The sequence below is a fragment of the Dysidea avara genome, chromosome 8 (assembly GCF_963678975.1).
Source record: "Dysidea avara chromosome 8, odDysAvar1.4, whole genome shotgun sequence".
NCBI lineage: Eukaryota > Metazoa > Porifera > Demospongiae > Dictyoceratida > Dysideidae > Dysidea > Dysidea avara.
In genome coordinates this window covers 28,670,243-28,693,822 of record NC_089279.1, presented here as the reverse complement: position 1 = coordinate 28,693,822, position 23,580 = coordinate 28,670,243, and the positions used below count along the sequence as shown (strand labels likewise).

The 23,580-nt window shown below is 36.4% G+C and overlaps 1 protein-coding gene and 1 long non-coding RNA gene across 2 annotated transcripts in view; one reads left to right on the top strand and one right to left on the bottom strand.

Annotated features, from left to right (window-relative positions):
• The first annotated feature begins 335 nt into the window (after positions 1–335).
• Positions 336–1,575, top strand: LOC136264327 (uncharacterized). Its single transcript, XR_010705074.1, has 3 exons — positions 336–1,077; positions 1,210–1,294; positions 1,491–1,575. It is a non-coding gene; the product is annotated as an uncharacterized lncRNA (long non-coding RNA).
• Positions 1,576–16,398: 14,823 nt separating this feature from the next.
• Positions 16,399–23,580, bottom strand: part of LOC136264323 (putative phosphatidylglycerol/phosphatidylinositol transfer protein DDB_G0278295) — a 36,011-nt gene continuing 28,829 nt past the window's right edge. The window contains exons 3-5 of the mRNA XM_066059041.1: positions 22,917–23,042; positions 17,473–17,528; positions 16,399–16,604 (exon numbers count right to left, since the gene is read on the bottom strand). Of these exons, the coding sequence (XP_065915113.1) occupies positions 16,521–16,604; positions 17,473–17,528; positions 22,917–23,042 (266 nt within the window). The 3' untranslated portion in view covers positions 16,399–16,520. The remainder of the gene's footprint in view (positions 16,605–17,472; positions 17,529–22,916; positions 23,043–23,580) is intronic.

Sequence of the window (23,580 nt, the reverse complement as noted above, 5' to 3'; positions counted from 1 at the left end):
CTTATTGGATTCATGATCCATTGTTGATACAATGAAAATTCAAAAACTATAGGCCATTATTACAAATGCTACTCCACCTTCATATCTATAATAGAGTTAATGATGTAATGTAATAATGTGACATGATGTAATATAATGTAATTTATGCATACCTGTAACATTAATATTGTGTACTGTAGTTGTAACAGTTAGTTGTTATTGTGTTCTTTCAGTTATTGATTAATAATATTATATACAGTAGTCTGTTTTGCCTATAAATGGTCTGCCTACACTTCCCTACAATTAGAACAATATACCCACACATAATATTTATGTGTTTATACTCCTGAAGATAGTCAAAGATTAGTACAATAATTAAAAGCTATATAGAGCGATATTACCCAAAACTCTACTATAGGGGTTTCTCTATACTTGTATATATGAACTTTGTAAAAATGTGTTTGGGTTTAAAGGCGCCCAATTATCCCTTCAACATAAAACAAGAGCAGTATGCTCCTTGTCTTACTCAGAAACTGAAATTTGAAGTTTGATCTTCTAAAGCATTACTTAGGACAAAAGACATTCATTTCTTTTAGGCCGTAGATTTGTGCCAGCATATTGATATTCACGATTTTTCAATGAATATAACTGGAATGCATAGTGATATAAACGCTAAGCCAGTAGAGGTAGCATTGTAGCTATAAATATAAACATAAGATTTTGATATAATTATCCATATATTGCATTCTGATTGGTTACAACATAGCAACCATATTAAATAATTTTCATCCATTGGAAAATGGAGCCAATTTTTTCAGGCATATATATATATTATTTCATTAAATATTTTATTCTATTGTTGCTACATATAATCTATTGTTTACCTTTAATTTTTTAGTACACTAGCTTATAATTCCACTTAAAAATGGATATTTATATGCCTGGTGGCACTAAAGGTGTGTTGAACAGACAATTTTAATCAGATGAGCTCGAGAAGTACAAGGTATAATGATTGCTCAAACAGAGGAAGACCTGGAGAATGCTGATACAATAACATTGAGGGAGGACTGGTAGCAAAGAGATATAACTGTAGAGAAAGTAATGTTTTTAGTTTGCAAAGTAATGTAAATCTGCATGGCTGTATAGCTTAATATAGCAATATTAGACATGCTATACTCTAACACTGATGTGCATAGTAATTAATTGTGCAATAAATTTTTTAAACTGTAGTTCGCTGAATCTTTGCTATTGAATGAGGCATGTACATTGCCTGCTGAGATGAAGTAGGAAAACATAACATGGCAGAGATTTTATGGTGAGTTTATGAGTTCTAATGTATAGTTCAGTAATGAATGTATATTAAGTAGCATTGTTTTATTATTGTTAAGTGCATTGTATAGCTACTCGCTACTTACTGTCATGCTTGTGGATGGGAAGACAGTGTGTTTAGCTACTCTTATCTGAATGTACTCTTTAAAGTTAACAACATCCACATTAATTTGTGCTTGTAGGTCCAGTGTGATGAATATACTATTTACAGTATGTATAAACAAGAAAAGTACGTAAACAAGAAATTGGATCCTCAAAAGAAGAAGAGTGTACATATATAAAAATGCAAATACAGTGAGGAGCCATGCTGCACAACTGATGACACTTACGAAGTTCATTTTTCCAGTTATTAGCTTTGCACAAGCAGTATATGCATATATGTATAATTCAGTTAGAACTTACTAGCTACCATGCATGTTGTAATTGCTCTCCTTGCTTATTTACCCAATTCTGTTGTAAATTGTCAGTTATCCACACTTATAATTGAGTATACATATAAGACCATCTGCATGCTTCTGATAGCTACTGTATAAAGTAGCATACATGCACAGTACCATTTATGTAAAGTTCTGCAGACAAAGTGAGATCATGTACATAGATTTAGGTACATTAGTATAGGACTATAGTGGGAAATGCATGGGCATGCATGGCAAGGATAAAATGCATGCAGTGTGCTGATGAATAATATAGTTACAGCTCAGTAGTAAGCAGATTATTGTGTTGTGTTCTAAGTTTGCTCAGCTAGAAATGCTTGTAAAGACAGCCCATTGTAGCTAGGTGATGGCAAGGCTAGAAGATACTGAGAAAAGGCATAATACGCTGCTATACGCATATGGTACGTACCATACGCGTATGTCTATACCATACGCGTATGGTACGGAAAATCGTACCGTACGCGTATGGTACATACCATACGCGTACGGTACAAAATACGCATATGGTATAGAACATCTATACGGAGAACCCCTGGTGATCCGGGCATACCTTATTTTTAGCGCATCGTTTTATTAATTGCTTGTAACGCGCAAGAAATCATCGTATTATTATCACCATTCACAAACGAGTTGAATGTTGTGTGCACTCGCGTAGTAGCGCACAAACAGTAATTTGGGATGCGTGTCAGTTACTGCAAAGCTTGTGACGGAAGTTTAAAAAATACATCACTTAGTGACGGGGGGCAAATGCCTCCCCTTGGCTACGCCACTGCTCCAAATAAATTCTCTGTTTCCCGTCCACCGCCCGCATCTAGATACTGTCAGCTATAAATATTCCATTATTCCGTATTCTTCCATTATTTTCCGGTTATTCTTGTATACTGACAGGCTCAGTAAAAGCAATCTCGAAACAGGGTCAGCAGTGCTATCAAGTCGTCACAAACTTCACGTTTGTGTTATTTTTGCAGCTTAAAAGGGAAGGAACAAGCTTAGACATGCCTTTATGCAGCTTTTTATGGTTGTGCCAGGAAAATAATGGTTTGAAAAGCTGCCAATCTTATAATGAAATAATGGAAATGGACCGCCCGCCCACATGCAAATATGCTTGAATCCAGGACGGGAAACAGAGAATTTATTTGGAGTGGCCTAATCTCCACAGGACATCATACAACAAAATAAAGCCCTTGAAGTACTCTACACGATTCCGCCCGAAGTAACCCTCTATCGTTACCATAGTAACAGTTATGTACTGTTGATTACAACATAATATGCGCCCCCATACAATTTCCTATGGAAAATTTAATTACTCGGGTGGGAAACCCCAAAAAAGCAACGTGTTATCTTCAACCAAATTCACTTGGTATCATTCTACGTATCAGCACTTGCTGATTAAGAATCCGCCCGAAGTAAATGCCAAACTAATTGTTGTACGGAGTTACATTGCGAAACAAACTAAAAAACTGGTTTTTTCCGCTAAATTATTACGTAATCTAGCGATACAAGGCTCTATCCTGCCTTTTCACTTAATTACTTCACAAACCCCTATATATCACTCGAATCGCCATTGATTAAGGGTTCTGATGAGCCACAGTAGATCTACGTAAATGAACGTATGCGGAAAGTTATGACGCTGTATTTAACAGTCGGTATAATTTTTGCGCATTTTTTACGTTGCGGATTTTTATAATGTATGGCCAGTAAAAGTTGACAAATGTTTTGATATACTCGTATCTATAAATTCACTCGCAACAGAGTTTATAAGTCTCCAGTGGGACATCACTACGAGAAGAGGAGTACGATGCCGGTCATAGAGTCTATATATCAAGTACTTGATTTACCCTCTTGACTCTTGTATGTTTAATTCCACATGTTTATGCACCTATCAATGTCAAGTCCCACTCCCATACACCACTGGGGATTTGACATCTACACTTGCCCCACCTCTGGGGCTTTTGATGGTGGCAGTTTTTGCTGAACCAAAAATTATTTATAGGTAAATCAAATCCCCTATAGAAACCCTTCTGTCAAGTTGGGGACATAGTGGGGTTTTGACAAGCTTCTTAGCCCCATGCAGTACTGGGGAATTTGACACTAGACTTTGTCAAATCCTCTGTATTACCCCACCCTACCTTGGAGGCAGGGAATGACATTAATAGGCGCAGTAGTACAACACAGGCATGCTAGTTTACAGTGGGTCACTGCTAAGTCGTGGTTATGCAATCATTCAAATGTCTAGTTTTCAAGAGTTGTAGAGGAAATTGAGGGAGATTGATGTCAATGGTCCTTCTGATGACAGTAAGTGTTGTAGAGAGATGTTTAGCCACTGGCTTCAAAAAGGTGTAACTGCAATCTGGGAAAAGTTGATGGCTGCTCTAGAATCACCTGGTATTGAACACAATAGTTTGGCAGATTCCATTCTACGTATACTTACACCAGGTATGTACTCGAATGTCATCAGAAGAAATATTATTTCACTAAAATATACACATATGCACAGTACATACAGACTCTTTCTCTCTCTCTCTCTCTCTCTCTCTCTCTCTCTCTCTCTCTCTCTCTCTCTCTCTCTCTCTCTCTCTCTCTCTCTCTCTCTCTCTCTCTCTCTCTCTCTCTCTCTCTCTCTCTCTCTCTCTCTCTCTCTCTCTCTCTCTCTCTCTCTCTCTCTCACACACACACACACACACATACATTGAAATTTCTGCTGTGTATGCTTCATAGGAGATTCTACTATTGTTGATCCCCTTAAAGAAGCCAAGTATTGATCACACTGTAGGTAAGCTGTCACACTGCCTGCTTCAGATGTGATGTGTACTATGTTGTGTATAAATTTGTTAGGTCTACCTTTGGCAAGCCCCAAGATCAACCAAATAGCAATCCTGATATTTTGACCTCTGTTGTGAAAGAATTACAGCTGACACAAAATAGAACAGAGTCTCAAGGATTTGTTTCTAGAGGTAACATTGTACTCTATACAATTTGTGTTTGTTTATACTGTTTGTAATTTAATAGGGATGGAATCGGATAATTCAGATTTTAAAGGGTTTGAAATTATACCTCCTGGTCGAAAATACATTCGTCAATACCAGACAGAGTTAGCCACTCCGGGGAAAAAACCGCATAATAGTGGTCCCAACTGGTACAGGGAAAACCCTAGTTGCTTGTATGATCATTTGTGCCAATTTGAACCACCATGGCAGGAGAGGGAAGGTGCTGTTTCTTGTGCCCAAGACCCCTCTTGCTGATCGACAAAAAGAGAGGCTCACCTATCACATTACTGGAGCTGAAGTGATGAGTCTTACTGGGGACTCAAGTAGCACATTTGCTTTGTCTTCTCTGCTGCAAAAGAACGACATCGTGGTGTGTACTCCACAAATACTGATCAACAATCTTGAGTCAGACAGTGTACAGTTAGAAAATATTTCACTCATTGTGTTTGATCAGTGTAACCATTGTAAATGCCAGGCACCTTATGCTTCTATCATGATCAAGTATCTAAAAAAGAAATTAAGACTGAAAAGGAGAGACTTGGTTACCACAAATAGTTGGATTAACTGCTTCACCAGGTGCTGGAGACAGTCATAAGCCTGATCCTATGAAAACCATCGATCATTTGGTAACACTTGGTGCACTAATGGATGTTGATGCTGGATACATTACTGTTAAGGAGAATTTAGCCGAGTTACATCAATTCACTAGCAAAACTGAGTTTTCTAAAGTTCCGATGCCAGGCCGAATATCAGATAATGATTTTCAATCACTCCTTTACAAGTACATTTAGCAGCTTGATGAAATAGTTCAAAACATCACTTTAAAGTGCACACACCACTGTTATACACATCAGGGCTATATTAACTTTCTTTTTGAGCTGCTTTCTGATTCCAAACTGAGATCAGACAAGCCAGAACTAGAGAGAAGTATTCGTGCCATCCTCGAGCACCTTCAACACTATGTGAAGATTTTACTCTACTACAATGACTATGAGTGTGAAGATTCTTTATCAGTGAAGTTTAGCAAGTTAAGGAATCCTGATGCAGATAAAATGATCAGAGTGGAAAAACAGCTCTGGGATTTACTGGAGCAATTTCAACAAGAAGTACAGCAGATCACTGGATCTGTCAATCCCAAACTTGCTCAGCTAAAAAAGTTACTTCAAGATGGTTTTCAATGCAAAGGCAGTAAATCTACTGTCTTTGTCACTGTGCATCCAAGATGACGGAATGGATCAAGCGACAACCTGAACTGGAATCGATTCAACCGGATGTAGTGGTTGGTTCTGGGCATGAAACTAGACCTACGAACGATGCTGAACGACAGCATAGAATCAAGAGTTTCCATGAAGGCAGACTCAATCTTTTAGTAGTTTTGGAGGAAGGTATTAATGTACCAGCTTGTAACCTTGTTATTTGCTACCAGCATGTAACTAATGGGATCAGCCTGGTACAGTCGAAAGGGAAGAGCTTGATCTATACACAGTAAATGCTACGCTATCATCAGTAAGGGAACACCAAAAGAATTTCAAGAGCTGCAAAATGAAGAGAAGAATCATCTTGTTGACAACATGATAGAGAATCATTTGCCATTCAAATCACAATGGAGTTTGAAGATTCACAAATTTCAGTCAAAGATTTTGGATGAAGTAGAGTTGGAGGAAAATTTTTTAGTTGAACGGAAGAAAGCAATGACCTCAGTAGTGCCCATTTAATATGCAACACTTGTGATACCCTTGCTTGTTATGGCGAAGAAGTTTATATCCATGAAAAACAGTATGTAGTGATTTCAGACAACATTCATGAAAAATATGTCACCAGGTCTCACGAGAAACCAATCATTAAAAGCAATCTTGAAGTACGTAACAGTGTATGAAGCTCATGCATGTGAAATAGTCACCTACAGTGAAACCTCAGTTATCCGAACCCCTTGGCACCAAGGGTGGTCCATAAGTCTGAAAAGTCCATATCTCTGAAACTGTGTATAAATAACCTTAAAATAGCATTTTAAAAATATCTGTATTTCAACTACCCCAATAGAACAGTCACTACTCTAATAGAGCAGTCATTTCCGTAGTTCGGACCTGTTCGGTTAACCAAGAATCCGGATAAGTAGGGTCCGGATAACTGAGGTTCCACTGTATATCGAATGCAAGGCTATGTTTATGAACATCTGAGAGCATCAGCTACCATTCAATAGTAAATAGACACATGCACGATGACCGCACCTTGATTTATAGCCCAAATAGTTATATTAAAATTAGGCAGTGGATACTGAACCAATAGTCGGTTCAATAACCTATACTGTCCGAGGTACTGGTTAAAATAAAACTTAGACAAAAAGGGTCACAGTATATATAGTAAGAAGAACGTACCTAAAGGTGAGTCATCAAAAGTGAGCCAGTTTTGACAGAAGCCCTTTGACACCTGATTCTTTGAAATGAATGTAGTATAATTAGTTCAGGCTTATTTGTGATGGTTTCTTCTCCCATTATTAATTTTACTCTTGGTTTAACCCTGCAAGACTTCTAAGGTGCAACATTGCCTTCTTTGGAACACCACAAATCCACAGGCCACCTGTTAGTGGTTTCGTTACAAAAGTAGTAAGCAGCAGTTGATCTCTTACTGGTACTACTCATTTCATGCAGCTGTCACAGGTACTATATAGTCTAGTGAATTAGCAAGAGGTCTGACACCGCCCAAAAATAGTGTGTAACATTCCAAATCTCACCATTTTTTTTGCAAAGATTCCAGAGTGCAAATTTTGAAATTTACATAGCTAGCTACACTTTATGCAGTTGGCTGGCTTCCAGGATAATTAGATTACTGGTGAAACAAATGCACAGTGCTCACGAGACTAAACTGAAATGTAACACAACACACAAAATAATTTACACAGTATAATTTACAATAAATATATGGAAATGATCGGACTTGTAAAAGACTTGTCGAGATTCCATTTTATCAGAAGATTCCAGATTCTTGATCAAGATTCCAAAATTCCATTTTGGGATTCCAAGTGATTTGTTTTTACCTTCTGACAATTGGCAACTACCGTTTTTCCTTGCCAGAGCAGCATACAATGTACAAATAAATTAAACATAGCTAGCTAACAAGTACAAAATCTAACACGATACAAAATAAATACATGGACACAATACACAACAAACAAATGCAACACCTTAAAGCAAATTACAAAAACGATTTAACAGAATTGCACGAAAACAAAATAACCATTGTCGCTAATAGCAACTGTCTGTTACAGTAAAATTCTCACCAACAACAAAAAAGAAATGACTGTTGTTGTTGTTAATAGCAACAGTAAAATTAGATTGTGTTTAAATTCTAGTTGGTGTTGACCCAGTGAATTTGTTTAATAAGAACAGAAACCCATGTGGTTGGTGACATTTCAACATTATTATTATTATTATATAGTGGTGTTCCATATAAGGTAATTTTAAATTTCAGTCACTATTGCCACACAGCCTCATGGAAGTTTCACACTCCTTTGTGCCTTCGACGCTTATAAACTCCTGTGCAAAGCCAATGGCATTTCTTGAATCATAACAAATAGTGCACTTGTATGGTCTTTTAAGGTGGCTCAGTACAGATTCTGTATGGCTTCACCATGAAATTTACAGGGCCTGAAACAAGCAAGCTATCACCATAAAGTACCTTGTACTAATAGAAATCAATGAAGCATTTGTTCTCTACCCTTTAACTACACCAAACAGGAGCTCTCTGGAATGTGTGTAGTGGGAGTTCCAAGTTTATTGCTTCAGAGTTAATACTTTCCTTTGCACTTGGCGCAATGGGGCTGGTTTGCTGTTAGACACTATTAACCTCATTATCTATCATTGTGCGGAGCTACTTTTCTTATCAGGTCTTTAGTTCACGTGTTAATTCTACCCATACATGTCACACAAAGACATATTAAGACATTTAATTCAGAAAATTGCTATACATTTGTTCTGCGGTAGAAATGACAGCTGTTACAGGCATGTCCAATGCATTTGCATTGGAAAAACTATTAATGAAACTAAATATTGTGTACCACCTACTTAAAGTTCGATTAGCAACTTTCAGGGAGTGATATCATATATATATACATGTAGAGCAACTCTCTGCGAGTCTAATACAAATGTTAGAAGAAGCTCAATTGTGGCTCCCAAAATGGTCTCAACCAAACCAGTGTAGAAGATTTCTCCATACATTTTGTATTGGGTGTTTCGGGGCCATGTAATATATAACCTGTGACACATGATATATACATCAGATTCCAGACTAGATTTGGAAAGAGCAGTGAATGGCGATTTAAATGAACTATAGTAGGAGGAAGCCAGAGGAAATTTAACCTGTAATTTTAAGGTTGAAAATCATTAATTTTCTCTATGGCAAAATGAGTGGCGAATATTTGGAAGGGAACGTTCCAGTAGCATTCCAACCTCTTGACACCCATTATCCATAGATATTCTCACTACATTAATGATTCAAAGAAACAACAGCATTGTGAAATTGGCAAATCACTCCGCAGGTTGGTTTATGGAATTTACAGTGTTATTTGCAAGGTAGTAGCTCAGTTTGGATATTTTCTTTTTCAGCTTGAATGTCTTGATATGTTAGTAACAGGCTTTTTTATAAAAACATCGTCACTATGGGCAGAAGCGAGTATCATAAATTGGCTTCCACACAATTGCGGTTTATATACTACTTCTTGTCCATCCAAAATCTGACAGTCATATCTTGAAAATTTGGCAACTAGTTCATCTTTGTATTGAGACTTGTTAAATGCTGTGATGAGCTGTGCTTATGTAACATAATTATATTCATTTGATTATAATTAAGTCTTACTATATACTAATGTGATTGCTTGTTGAAGCCTTATGAAAATTGTATCAAGCCAATTTAATTACTATTTCCTTAACTTTCATTCCTATGTTGTTTATTATTATTATCAAGTCTACCAGTTGGACACTGGAGGGTTTGCACCATCATCTTAATAATTCCCCTCCTTTGTGTAATTTCTATTCCTATGTCATCTTAACAGCTCCTTTGTGTAATCCCCATTCCTATGTCATCTTAACAATTCCCCTCCTCAAGCTGATAGTAGGTACTAGCTACCAGGTAGAAATCTGTGTACTTGTAACATAATTAAGTCTCACTACTAATGTGATTGCTTGTTGAAGCCTTATGAAATTGTATTAAGCCAATTTATTTAATATTCCCTTAACTTCCATTCCTATGTCATCTTTATAATTCCCCTAGCTTCTTTGTGTAATTTCCATTCTTAACAATTCCCCTCCTTAAGCTGATAGTAGGCACTAGCTACCAGGTATAGAAGTCCTACAGTAATACAAAGGAATAACACTAAGTATGTGTGATTCAAATTTAAGTCTCAAATTGAGTATATATACAGGTATAAGGTAAACATTATGCAAAAACAGCTAGGCTGTACATTTAGAAAGCAAAGTACATAGCTAACAGGCACAGTAACAGAAAAGGCTGATAGCCGCCTGGAATGGCCAAGAAGAATGATCTTTTTGGGAAACCCTGCTAAATACTACCACAAAAGTCTATGTAGCTAGCATCCTTGTATATATACTCATCAAAATAATGGTTGTATTGAAATAGCAGCCTGTGTATATACTAAAAATGTTGTGCTCCATTTGGCAACAAATATCTCCAAAAATTATATAAATGCCACATATGTAAATTTTTTTTTGATCTGTCTAGGTTTATGATAGTATTGACTTTGTGGATGATCACAGCCACCCAACAAGCAGAAAGTAAAGTGGTCACCGCTAACAACCATGGAATTAATAACACCGTATGCTGTGTGGATGGATCATGTCCTTGCAGCTCATTGTCCTTTGCATTAGAAAACATAAACAATAATACCATCATAAACATCACATCAGAATCAGTTGTGCTAAATGCTACCACTCCAATAGGATCAGGAAACCTACACAACATTACAATAACTGGTAATGGTGCTACTATCATGTGTAACAATAGTGGAGATGTGTACTGTGAGTCATGTAGTGATATCATCATTGAAGGGATCACATGGGACATGCAGTGTGGTGATCCTAACAAGCAGAATAAAATGGCAGAAATTTATTTAGCTGCTGCTCACAATATCAAAATAGAGAGATGCATTTTTCAAGGATCTCAAGTCTGTGCATTAGATATATATCAGGCCAGTTCTAACATTGCTGTTAGAAACACTACCTTTTCTTATAATTTTATAAAAAGACTAGTTGACTATGAATGCAGTGGATTAAAGATTACAGTAAACAATGACAATGTAAGTATCACAATTTTGAATAGCAGTTTTGTGGGTAATAGACACATTAACAGTAGCTACAATCCATATGGGCTTTCTGTGCATGTTTCAGGTAATCCTGAATCACATCTCAGTTTAACTATTATTGAACTGTGTTTGAGTCTAATTCTGGAGGAGCATACATCTTTGTTCAAACTGCTTTTGTTGCACCAATTGTTTTGTCTGAACTAGTGTTTTATAATAACACACAACAAGGCATTTGGTTTCCATCACTTGATGCACGTAATAATGATACACTTCTGACAATGTCCAATTCGTCCTTTACCAACAATGGCAATGGTGGCATAGTTTGTGCTGTCCTTAGTGAGAACTTACTGACAAACAAAAAAGGTAATATTGTAGTTGAACATTCTAAGTTTTCAAATAACAGTACCTCTACTGCTTCTGGTAGTGCAGTATACTTCCACTTGGACACCAATGATAACAATGCTTATAATGTCTCCATACAATACTGTAACTTTACTAACAATAACAATCAAACTGTATTGATTTTTACATCAGAGAGTAGAATGTCATCACATGTGGTAATTATTAATGAGGTTCTGGTGATGGGTAGTCAGATGACAGGTAGCCCTTCTGGTGGTGGAGCTGTTTCTGTTGTACTCAATGGTTTAATGAACAATACCTTCATCATCAATAATGTGATGTTTTTATCCAACCATTACATGGAAGTAGCTGGAGGTGCTTTATATATCAAAACTGCTAACACAAATAATCAAGTCCACATCACAAACTGTCTCTTTCAAGAGAACACTGCTTACAGGGAAGGTGCAGCTTTGTTTCTTGTAGATGGTAATACTGGAAGTAGTGCAAGAGCATACCAGACTTTCATAATAATCCAGTCAAACTTTATTAGTAACAGTGGTGGGAACAGTGTTGTGTACATTTCAGTTGGTTCAACTTTTACAAGTTTGGATGGCAAGCCAGTGTTCCACAACAACATTGGTACAGCTATACACTTACTGTCCTCTACCCTCAGGTTTGGACCTTTTGGTGGTGAATCCTGGTGATATAATGTTCAGTAGCAATTCTACCAATAGTGGAGGTGCACTTTATTGTGAACATGGAACTACACTGTTTTTTTTTACAATGAGTCCAGAATAAATTTTACTAACAATTCAGCTGTTCAATATGGAGGTGCAATATATGCAGACCTTGGTTCTAATTGTGGTGCATTATTTTGTTATGATTCACCACATAGTACTTGGCCTATACAGTTTTCCAAAAACTCTGCCGGAATATCTGGTAATTCAGTGTATTTCAATGTTCACCGACATTGCAAAATTAATTCTGATTACAACAGTACCAATTCTATACTATACTTCTTATACCATTTACAATATGATGAACCATGGTCAAAGACAATAGTCTCATCACCTCAATCACTGTTGTTATACTTCGATGGTGTCCAAACTGGTGATAACACTTACCTTGCTAAACACAATATTCTAGGTCACCACATTTCATTTAATGGATCTGTCTTTGATTACTTCAATCATTCTGCTGCGCCAACACAGTTTGATGTCCAGTGTCATGACAATTGTGCTCTGGTATTGAGCTGATTGACAATCGCATACTTGTTGACAATGTCACTGCTCTTAGTCTTATTTTAACTGGTGAACAAGTAACTTCAAAAGGTAGAAATGTCACTCTTAAACGTACATCTGTACTTGAGACTTTTAACAAAACAATTTCTTCCTCGGTAGTAGTTGAGCTAGTACCCTGTTCTCCAGGATACACATATGACAGAACTTGTAATTGTTGTGATTGTTACCACCATCAGGATATTGTGGAGTGTGATGATTATAATGAGATAAAAAGAGGTTATTGGTTTGGTACTGTTAGGAATATAACTACTGTATCTCTCTGCCCAAACCAGTACTGTGAGTATGGTAAGCATTGTAAAGAGACCAGACCAGGTTATTGCATCATACCACAAGAATTAGATGATCAATGTAAACTACACAGGACAGGAGTTGCTTGTGGTGATTGTAGTTCAGGATATACTCTAACATATGATTCATCTGATTGTATCAGCCACCAACAGTGTTCTCCTCCAATGACAGCTTTAGTGATAACATTGACTATCCTGTATTGGATTGCTATAATAGGAGTTGTGTTTGGTGTGATGAACTTTCGGTGTCAAATATCATCAGGGTATGTGAACGGGATACTCTATTATTACAGCATTGTTGTTATATTATTAGATAACAATCCCTACATTACTGGTGGTGTGTTTCAGTTAGTTTCCATACTGTCAAGTTTTGCTAAACTGTCACCTCAACTATTTGGTAAGCTGTGCTTTGTAGAAGGACCGAGTAGAATTGATCAACAGTTCATTCATTATTCACATGCGATAGCTATTTCATTGTTCTTGGTGATCATCATTATTGTAGCAAGACACCGCCCAAAGGTTGCCTACTATGTCAGCCACTGTATAATACATGTCATCTGTCTTCTGTTGCTGCTTGCATATACTTCACTAGCATCCACTTCATTGCAATTACTAAAACCATTAATATTTGCAGGTGTCAATGAGGTATACGTGTATTTGCCTCCAAGTTACGAGTATTTTAGAGGTCGTCATTCCTTCTATGGTATTATTGCTACATTGTGTGGACTAGTTGTTGTGATTGATATGCTATTGATACTACTGATACAACCATTTATTAATCCTGTAGTGAGTTTCATCAAAATTATGCCAATACTTGATCAGCTTCAAAGCTGCTACAAAGACAAGTATCGCTACTTTGCTTCCTACTACCTTATCTGTCGACTAGTGATTATTCTAATTGTGTTTATCTGTGACAGCAACTACTACACCATGTTATACTATCTACAAACAGCCTGTGTTGTTATTGCCATGATTCATATATGGATTCAGCCATACAAAGATAGCTTTCTCAATGGATTAGATGGTGTGATTTTACTGACTACGTAACTTTAGTTGTCAATATTAACTCATTCACTTTCTTGTCTACTGCTACTCCAGGAATAATTTCAGTTCTGGTGGTCTTTCCTCTGCTAATCTTCTGCATAGCTGGGATTAAGAAGTTGATTAGTTACTGCATGTCAAGGAGAAGAAAATTAGAGGATGACTTTGGTTGGCTTGATAGTTACAATGATGAGCGAGTTAATAGGAACAAGAGTGAAAAGATGAGATATGAAGGGTGAGTAATTTGTTACTAATTTATATATGTTATCATAAGGTTGCCATGCTATTTCGACCTTTTGATTGATGTGGCTTTAAGAGAGTATAGCAATATGCTAAGCTTTCATAAAATGTTGTAATGGCTAAAACGTAATACTGTCTTTGTTGTGTGTGCAAGCTAAGCGCATGTTTGAGAGAATTAAAAGGTGAGGGAGTATAAAGAGCTGTGTATAGCTGTAGAATTTTAAAGTCCCCACCAAAACCTGTTTTAGTTTTTCTCCTCTGTTTCCTTAACCTGCAAATGTGCTTGATACAATTACTGCAGGCATGTGTAAGTAACTACTATCATATACAACTCCTTTTCAGAATTATTGGATACAATAGTGTTAGTGTTAACACTACCAGCAATGATGATGATGATGATTATATGTTGGATCCATGAATCATAACATCTTTTAAGTAAAAAAATACTTTTACAAAGTTTTTATATTTCTCAAGCCCAAGTAATAGATTCAATGTAAGTTATTATTTATGTCTACATGTTTTTCAGAGACTACGTTTTCTGCATATTACACATTGCATGTAAGTATAGTACTTCATGATATCATTATATAGCATGTGTAGTGTTATCCATATGAAACATGTATGTGATTGCATTGTTTGTTGTGGCTTTGTTTAATACATAATAAGTTCCTAGCCTTTTCATGGGTTAGTGGGAGTTATAATGGCAGAGCTGAGATGGTTTGTGATTGTGCTGAACACTAAGGCTTGTACCGCATAAATTCTGTAGATTGTTATGTATAATTGGTTATATATGATTTGATTTATATGTCTTATGGTTCAAGACAAATGTACAGGAAATAAAAAGGGGGCATAGATTCAGGAGTACCGAGGAGATTTAAAGCAGCTGGAGTCCTGGCAAGGCAAACACACACACAAAAAAAGAAAACACAAGCAATTAGTTTAACAGATCTGTCAGATCCCACAGTTATAAGGAGCGGGCATTGAAGATTCCTTATGAATTCTTTCTGTAAACCACATGCAACAGTCAAGCCTATTTTGATACCTTCCCATTAATGTTAGCTTAATTAGAGGTTTTCCTAAGTGGTCAAGGCATGCACCTTATACATTGGTGGATACAGGTGGTTGCAATGGTTTCAGCTGAAACCCCCTCTGAAAAAGTGCGCGTGCCCCTAATTTATTTACGATTCGTGTGAGTGATAAAATTACCAGCAGTGTATCACATTGGGACCTTTTCTACTGGCTAAACTTCATTTATAAATGGCATTACGGTGTTGAAGCGTGTTAAGCGCCTCTAAAATAATTATTGTTTTAGTGCTGTTTTGCTTTAAAACTTTGTGCGAAGGCTTGGATCAACTATGAAACAATGTTTTAGAGTGATTTTTATGATTCTAGATCTATGTAGCTATAGGCCACTGAGCTATAAGACTGAGTTAACAACCCCAGCCGGGATCATAGTTATTGAAAACTTCCTGAACCTGAAACACCCTCTGAAAATTCCTGTTATAAATGCAAGGTCTGACAGAATTCGACTCCAGCTGGTGACTTGTTTCTTTCCTTTGGCAACCTTTTTAATGCAATCTTTTTTTCTATATTAGAACTTTATTTTTATGCTGTGTGAATGCATGGTGCTGATATTTAATGTTTATGACTTTTAGTTAGTGTGGACATGGTCCTACATGTATACACACTAAAAACAAGTGTGCTATTATAACACATCCTCAGCTTCAGCACACTGCACATGTGTTCATTGTGCATGAAATGTGTTGAAATAGCACACTTAAAGTATTACATGTGCTAAAACAGCACACTGTTCAACTCACAACTGTGCAAAAGTAGCACACTACAAAACAGCACACTAACATGTCAAATTAACATAAGTGGAAACTCAGTTATCTGGATCCCACTTATCTGGATTCTCAGTTAACCAAACTACAGAAATTGATCACTGCTCTATTGTCAACTGAGATTCTGGTTTTACTCCAGATATTAGAGTAGTGACTGTTCTATTAGGGTATTTGATACTACAGAATTTTTATAAAATGTTTTTATGCTATTTTAAGGTTATTTATACACAGTTTAGAGATATGGACTTTCACACTTATGGACAACCCCTGGACACAAGGGGTTCATATAACTGAGGTTCTACATATATAGTTATTATATTTTCTACAAAGGGTCTACAAGGCATGCAAAAATGTTACAAACATATTGCAGTTACACTATACATGCATGAAATGTTGTACATGTAAATGATGACAACTTGTATTTTGTTAATAAACTGAACAAATGAACTTGAAACAAAGCAGGCTATTGTGATTCTCATCCGTAGCATTGATAACTAGACCATATTCACCCTGTAACAAAATTACAATAATACACTGATTATAGATGAACAATTAAGAGATTAATATAACAGTACAAAGTACAATTATGTCTAAAAATAGCCGCTATGCTAAACATTTTAAAATCAAGATTGTTCTTGAGAGCTGGCTGTTTTATTACAGTATACCTTAATTCATAGTGTATATTCTGTTGTAAGTAGCTTATTAGGCAAGAAATAGGAATAGAAACTCAGAAACTGTATAAAGGGTGCAGCTTTCAAAATCTTGGGTGAAAAAGTTGTGAAATCAAAGGTGGTTTAATATAGTAGATCCTCAATTATCTGACTCTTGTTTATCCATACCCCAAATTGGAAATGACTGTTCTATTAGAGTATTTTGAGCACAAGTGTATGTTCTATTAGAGTATTCGAACAGAACTCTGTAAACAAATGTATGGGTTTCAGTTATCCGAATTATTCAACAGTTTTACCATCACCTGAGACACTTTAAGGTTCGGATAACCAAGAATCTACTGTAGTGGCATTTTGCATTTATTAAATAATATCATTGCAGCCATTTTATGACTGCCACCTTTGATTTTGCAACTTTTTCCACCCAGGCTTTTGAAAGCTGCACCCTTTTATATAGTTTAGCCCAACCAAGAAACAATAAATTATTTTATATGAATTGCTGTAATAATATGGAGTATGGTCATTGTTTGTTCTCTGACATATCTTATTGTACAATGATTTTGCAATAAAATGAGTGATTTTACCAAAGAAAAGCATGCAATAATCCTTAGTAACTAACTGATAGTCATTATTGTTTTACCAGTCCCATGGAACCAGGATTTAGCACTGCACTACATAATACAAGCTAACATCATGATATTAAAACTTACTGGAGCAATCGCAGGAGGAATGCGATGACGACTTAATGATGCACCTTCATAGGGACCTAAAATCACACATATGAAGGTATAACAATTGAACATATCACAAGTTTTACTATATACATGTATAACTAGTTTTGCACAAAAAAAGAAACTTGAAGATTCATTTTCAGCAACAACCCTATCTGGGTCAAGAGGTCAGCAGTACACAACCCTTGTGGTTAATGTTGATGGACTAGGAACAAGACAACAATACTTTGATTCAGTATATGCTGTATAGCTACAAGGCTTTAAACAGCTTAATTATACTTCAGTGGCAAGGAAAGAAACTGTCTAGTGGGGCTGCACATTCAGGGGTGTAACCATATCTTTTGTGATGTCATGACCTGGATATGCAACATGATAATATAGGGGAGAGAATAATACCTTAGTATTCCAACAGTGCTAATGATAAATTTGGTGTAGATAAAAACAGTGGACCTGGGAACCAAGGACAGGGACCCATGAGGATCCAACTCTTTTTGGATTTTGTACACTTTACAATATTCTATACTTGTATTATTAGGTACCTCTGCAAGTGGTCTTGTTTGGCCATTCCAGTTTTTCCCCATCACAGTGTCTCACACGATATTTAAACCAATTAGACATGATCATGAAAAGTGTCTGAAGCTGACTGCATTTATAAGCCACTTGTCTACTGCACAATGAGCATACTAGTTTATTATTTCACCTAGCTACAGAAGTTTAGAAACATCGTGAAAACAAATGTTCAGGGGAAATATCAATTACTAGCTAAGCAAGTTTCAGTCCAGCAGTTCAACAACCAGACTTCATGCATCATGGTGCATTTGCACAATGTTTCTAAACTTTGGTAGCTAGGGGACATAATAGACTATATAGTATGCTCATTGTGCAGCAGGTAAGTGGCCTACATTGATGTAGTCAGTTTCAGACACTTTCAGAGGAGCTTACAATATCTAATTGGTTTAAACATTGTGTGAGACACCGTGATGGGAAAAGAGTGAATTGGCCATGCAAGACTACTTGCAGAGGTACCTAGAACAGGTATAAAATATTGTAAAGTGTATAAAATGCTTGGGTCCCCGGAGTCCCCTGGTCCCAGGTCCTTGGTCCCCTGGTCCACTGTTTTTACCTACCTTAACAGTTGGACATCAAACATTCCAGAAATAAAGCGCTGTAAGTTTCAAAGTGTTTATCCTATGACTATGCAATCAATGTCATTTTACTTTTGATGTAATAAGGATTTAAATGATACCTAGGGATTTACCCTACAACGAAAGCATGATAACCAAAGCATGCCGTAAATACATAGTTTAGTTTATAGAAGATGATCCATAACTCGTTCCCAGTTGATCCTATTCACTCCTGATTCGCCATTCAATGGCAAGTAAGGCCATATACAGCTCAAGTGATACAAATGCTAATTAACATGGCAGACAAAGCATGGAATGTGGTGTTACAATAAAACCTGTCACTGTTCTTCATCGCCTTATAACAAGGAAGCCTCTGTTGTAACAGTGGTTATTTGGCCTTCCCCTGATAGCCAAATGAATAAGCTTTCTTTTGATACCTGGTTTTAAGCTAATGCAGTTAGGCAGGCCAAGTAATTACCTGGCCATATTTAAGCCCATTTGGTAAAAACATGCATTCCTCAACACTTTTGTGTGACTTTAAGAGGTTAATGCTTGTTCCTCTAAGTTTTGAAACTACTGCTCTTGGATTTTTAAAATCTGTTCTTGTACATTTTCTACATGTTCCATTAGGCCATCATTATCAAATCCTTATTTCCCATCACTGCCCGCATTGATTTTTAGGCAGCCGCACCAAATTTTAGTTTTTTGATTATAGATCACGTGAATGCACTATTTAATGATAGAAGGAGGCACAGAGTAATCAAGTTTAGCGTAAATGCATTAGCTGTGCATATAAACTTAGCAGAAGGGTGGAAGTGCCTCCACTCGTGTTCAATAGGGTGCATGGGTGCACAGTTCTGGCAGCCTTCAAGATCGAGATACTCTAATAGAGCAGTCAGAGACTGAAATAACAAGTCAGTTGTATAATTAATAATCAATAATCATCGCCTGCCCGCATCAGTTTTTGTTCCATTGGGTAATGGGAAACAAGCGATATAATAATCTAATCCAAAACAGCCAAGCTGTAAAAAAAGAGTGCGGCCCTCAAAAAGGCTATAGTGAAAAGGATGTGAAATCCAAGGTGGCAGCCAAGAAATGGCTGTGATGGTAGGTTAATGGTAAAAATTTTAATAACGACAATTCAGGTGAATTTTTGTGCCGCTTGGTCGTTTTGGATTAGATTTCACTTCTTTTTGTATTTGTATACCCCAAAGCCAGCCTATGGCCAGCTTTGAGGTTTTTTTAACCTATCTTTTTTTCTTTACCACAAGAAGAAGAAAAGACGAAACAGATGTTGAATACTTTAAATATTTCTGATTTCATCAGTAAATGTACACTATTTTTTTATATATGTAATTATAATACATATATTTATTACAGAACTCTCCATGGTGGTTTCTTTGTAACTGAACACTCTACAAAGTAACTTCTCCTAACTGATCTCTCTACAGGGTGAATGGTTTGTAGCTGAACTCTCTACAAGGTAATTTCTTCCAGCTGATGTCTCTACAAGGTCACTAGTTTGTAGCTGAACTCTCTACATGGTGGTTTCTTTGTAACTGAACTCCCTACAAGGTGACGTCTTCTAGCTGATCTCTCTACAGGGAGATTTGTTTGTAGCTCAACTCTCTACAGGTGAGTTGTTTGCAGCTGAACTCTCTACATGATGGTTTCTTTGTAGCTGAACTCTCTACAAGGTAACTTCTTCTAGCTGATCTCTCTACAGGGCGATTGGTTTGTAGCTGAACTCTCTACATGATGGTTTCTTTGTAGCTGAACTCTCTACAAGGTAACTTCTTCTAGCTGATCTCTCTACAGGGCGATTTGTTTGTAGCTGAACTCTCTACATGATGGTTTCTTTGTAGCTGAACTCCCTACAAGGTGCCAAGCACATGCACTAGTATGATGGCAAAGCATAAGGGGTCTGGGATGGGGTATGCTCCTCAGAAAATTTGATAGTGAATCTGACATTGTCATTTGTTAGAATACTAGTATACTAATGTTTTGCTTCACCATTGCATTAAAGTGGCTGCTCTATTAGGGTATCACAATTCTGATATATACAAGTGCCATATGGCAAAAGCTCATGTGAATAGCATTTCAATCGTCAAGGTTTTTTCCACCAATTTGTTAGCAATCACATTAGCAGATATAGCGAGACCATGCTGCATCGTTGAAATCAGTCCTATAATATTTTAAAAAATAAGAAAGAAGGCACAGTTTATCACCCTGTGAGGGATTCAACCAAATGCTTTGGTATGCATGATAGCCTGCACTGCTGGAGCCTGAATTCACTGTATAAACAACATTCAACCATCGAATGACACTTATGTTTATATATAATTATGTAGATAGCACACTTACATGCCCCTCAACAATCTATTGTTCTAACAGATAACATGTAAATTAAGAGGAATTAAGGTGGAGTCCCCATTCGCCAAATTTTTCTACCAATTTTTTATAGTGGGTTGTAGCCAAACTATTTAACCACCAAAGTTTTTACTATAGAGTAGAATGAAAAATTAGGAATTTTAAGGAAATAAGAAGTGAAACAAGGGAATAGCTAAAAAGTGGTGAAACAAGGAGGGTTGCCTATACACAGACATACTAGTGGAGTGGACATTACACCCCTAACTTAGTCTAATGTCCACTAGTATATCTGCAGGTATAGACAACCTTCCTAGTTTCACCACTTTTTTTAGCTATTTCCTACTTTTTTTTCTTTGATCTCCTTAATCCAACTTAAAATTCCCAATTTTTCCCTCTCAACTTGTTTGTTTATTTTTAATAACATAATTATGACAAATGAGCCCAAGCATATGGCATTAAAAGAAAGAATGGCACCAGGCATGCCATAAAAATTTTGCATCAGAACATTCGCACCAACAATCAATTATGTATTGGAAAGGGAGATGGCCATTTTGCTTTGTTTTCAGCTATGCTCTGCCTGTTACACAGCATTACAAATGAAGAGCAGTGTGAAAAGCATCTCTGCAATCAATTCAGTTACTACAGAAAATACAGTGATAAGCATAATAGCAAACACAGCCAAAGGGAGGTTACAGTACATTGCGCTATCATCACAAATCGACATCTTGCATTGTTAGCAAAAAGAATTGAAACACAAGGGAGGACAAAGGCAATTTTGTGATGCGCGTATTGTACCTACTGCGATTGGCGAAAAGAAACATTTTGGGACAAAGCGATGTTAAACAGTGAAGAAAGCCTGTAGCCTTATCCATTGTCAAGTTGTGCTTAGCTGGAAGCATCAGTTAGTCAGTCAGTCAGTCAGCATAAAATTCTGTTAAATAGAAAATTTTAAAAATTCCATAGAAACTTTTTGGAATGGTTTCGGTTGGTCTGAAAAATTTTTGAGCTTGGCTGTGCCTAACCAATGATGCCAAGCTGTCATGAATGGAATGGTTTTAGGGTAATAATTTTGGCTGGAAAAGCCCAATGCTTCATGATCCCTAATATACGTACTACAGTATGCAGTACTGATGATAAATAAGTATTTAGAATCCAGGTAACTAAGTAGTTAGCTAAATATGACTTGGTTTTGGAAAATCAGAATAAATAGAAATTTACAATTCACTGTGTTACTGTTAGGACAGTTTGGCACCTTTTAAATTATTTCTCAGAATTTGTAGTAATTCATTGTACTGACTATCAATTGTAACCATTGTAAAGCTGATTAATATATTAGAGTTGTCAAATGTGACATTAAGAGTGATTTTCCAAAATTGGGTCACATATAAGAATTTATAGAATATAGTGGAACTGCAGCTATCCAAATCCCTTGGGACCAGGGGTAGTCCATAAGTATGAAAAGTTCATATATCTCTGAAACTGTGTATAAATAGCCTTAAAATAGCATAAATAATTTTTTAAAATATTAGCATGATCAACTACCCTAATAGAACAGTCACTACTCTAATAGAGCAGTCATTTCCTTAGTTCCGTTAACTGAGAATTCAAATAAGTGGGATCAGGATAAATGAGGTTCCACTGTATAGCACAGTTATAGCACAATTATTGTTAATGCTCAATGACAGCTACAGGTATATTTAAGGAGGCTAAGCCCATCCGATACATTTTGATGGGCAACAGCTTTTTCTCCAGCACCCTTGATTATAAATAAAACACAAGACTGAGCTGTCAAAAATGCACTTTTAAGTATAAATTTAATTTCTACCTGATTTTTAAACATAATAAAGGAGGGTTTCAACTATAGCAAAATTAGACAGAGGACATAGAAATCTGTGCACAATGACAAGAGTGCTTTTACTTTCATGTTACCTGTATGGAGAGGACAAGATATGTTGACAGTTGGTAGAAAATTGCACAAGTCATAGGTTTGATCTGATATCACATGAGTGCCAAAGAAACCTTTTGCCCTTACTTCCCCTCCATCAACTTGCTCAGCTGTACATACATTTATATAATAATTTTATATTATATGCACATATACATTATTATACACATATGAATAGGGACCCGCCGATTATGCTCATAATTTTACCTATTATGCTATACTGCACTGCTCAAAAATTCACCTATTATGCTTAAATTAATGCTCAATATTTACCTATTATGCTCGATTATGCTCAATGTTCATGCCTTAGTTCATATGCTTTGCTACTAGTTTAACACTATATAGAAAGAAAAAATGAGTGGCTGGAACACAAATAATAAATTCTTGCTGCATGCCTGCATGTAAGAGACAAGATCGATATACTCTAATAGAACAGTCAGTCTGATGATTGTTCTATTAGAGTTACTGACTGCTCTATTAGAGTATATCGATCTTATTTTGCAATTGTCATTTTTCCAGCAAGAGTTTACACTATCGTACAAATATTTAACCTATTATGCTGGCATTATGCTCAATGCTTTTAGGTACCTATTATGCTCAAAATTATGCCAGCATAATCGGCGGGTCCCTACATATGAACTGGGTTTG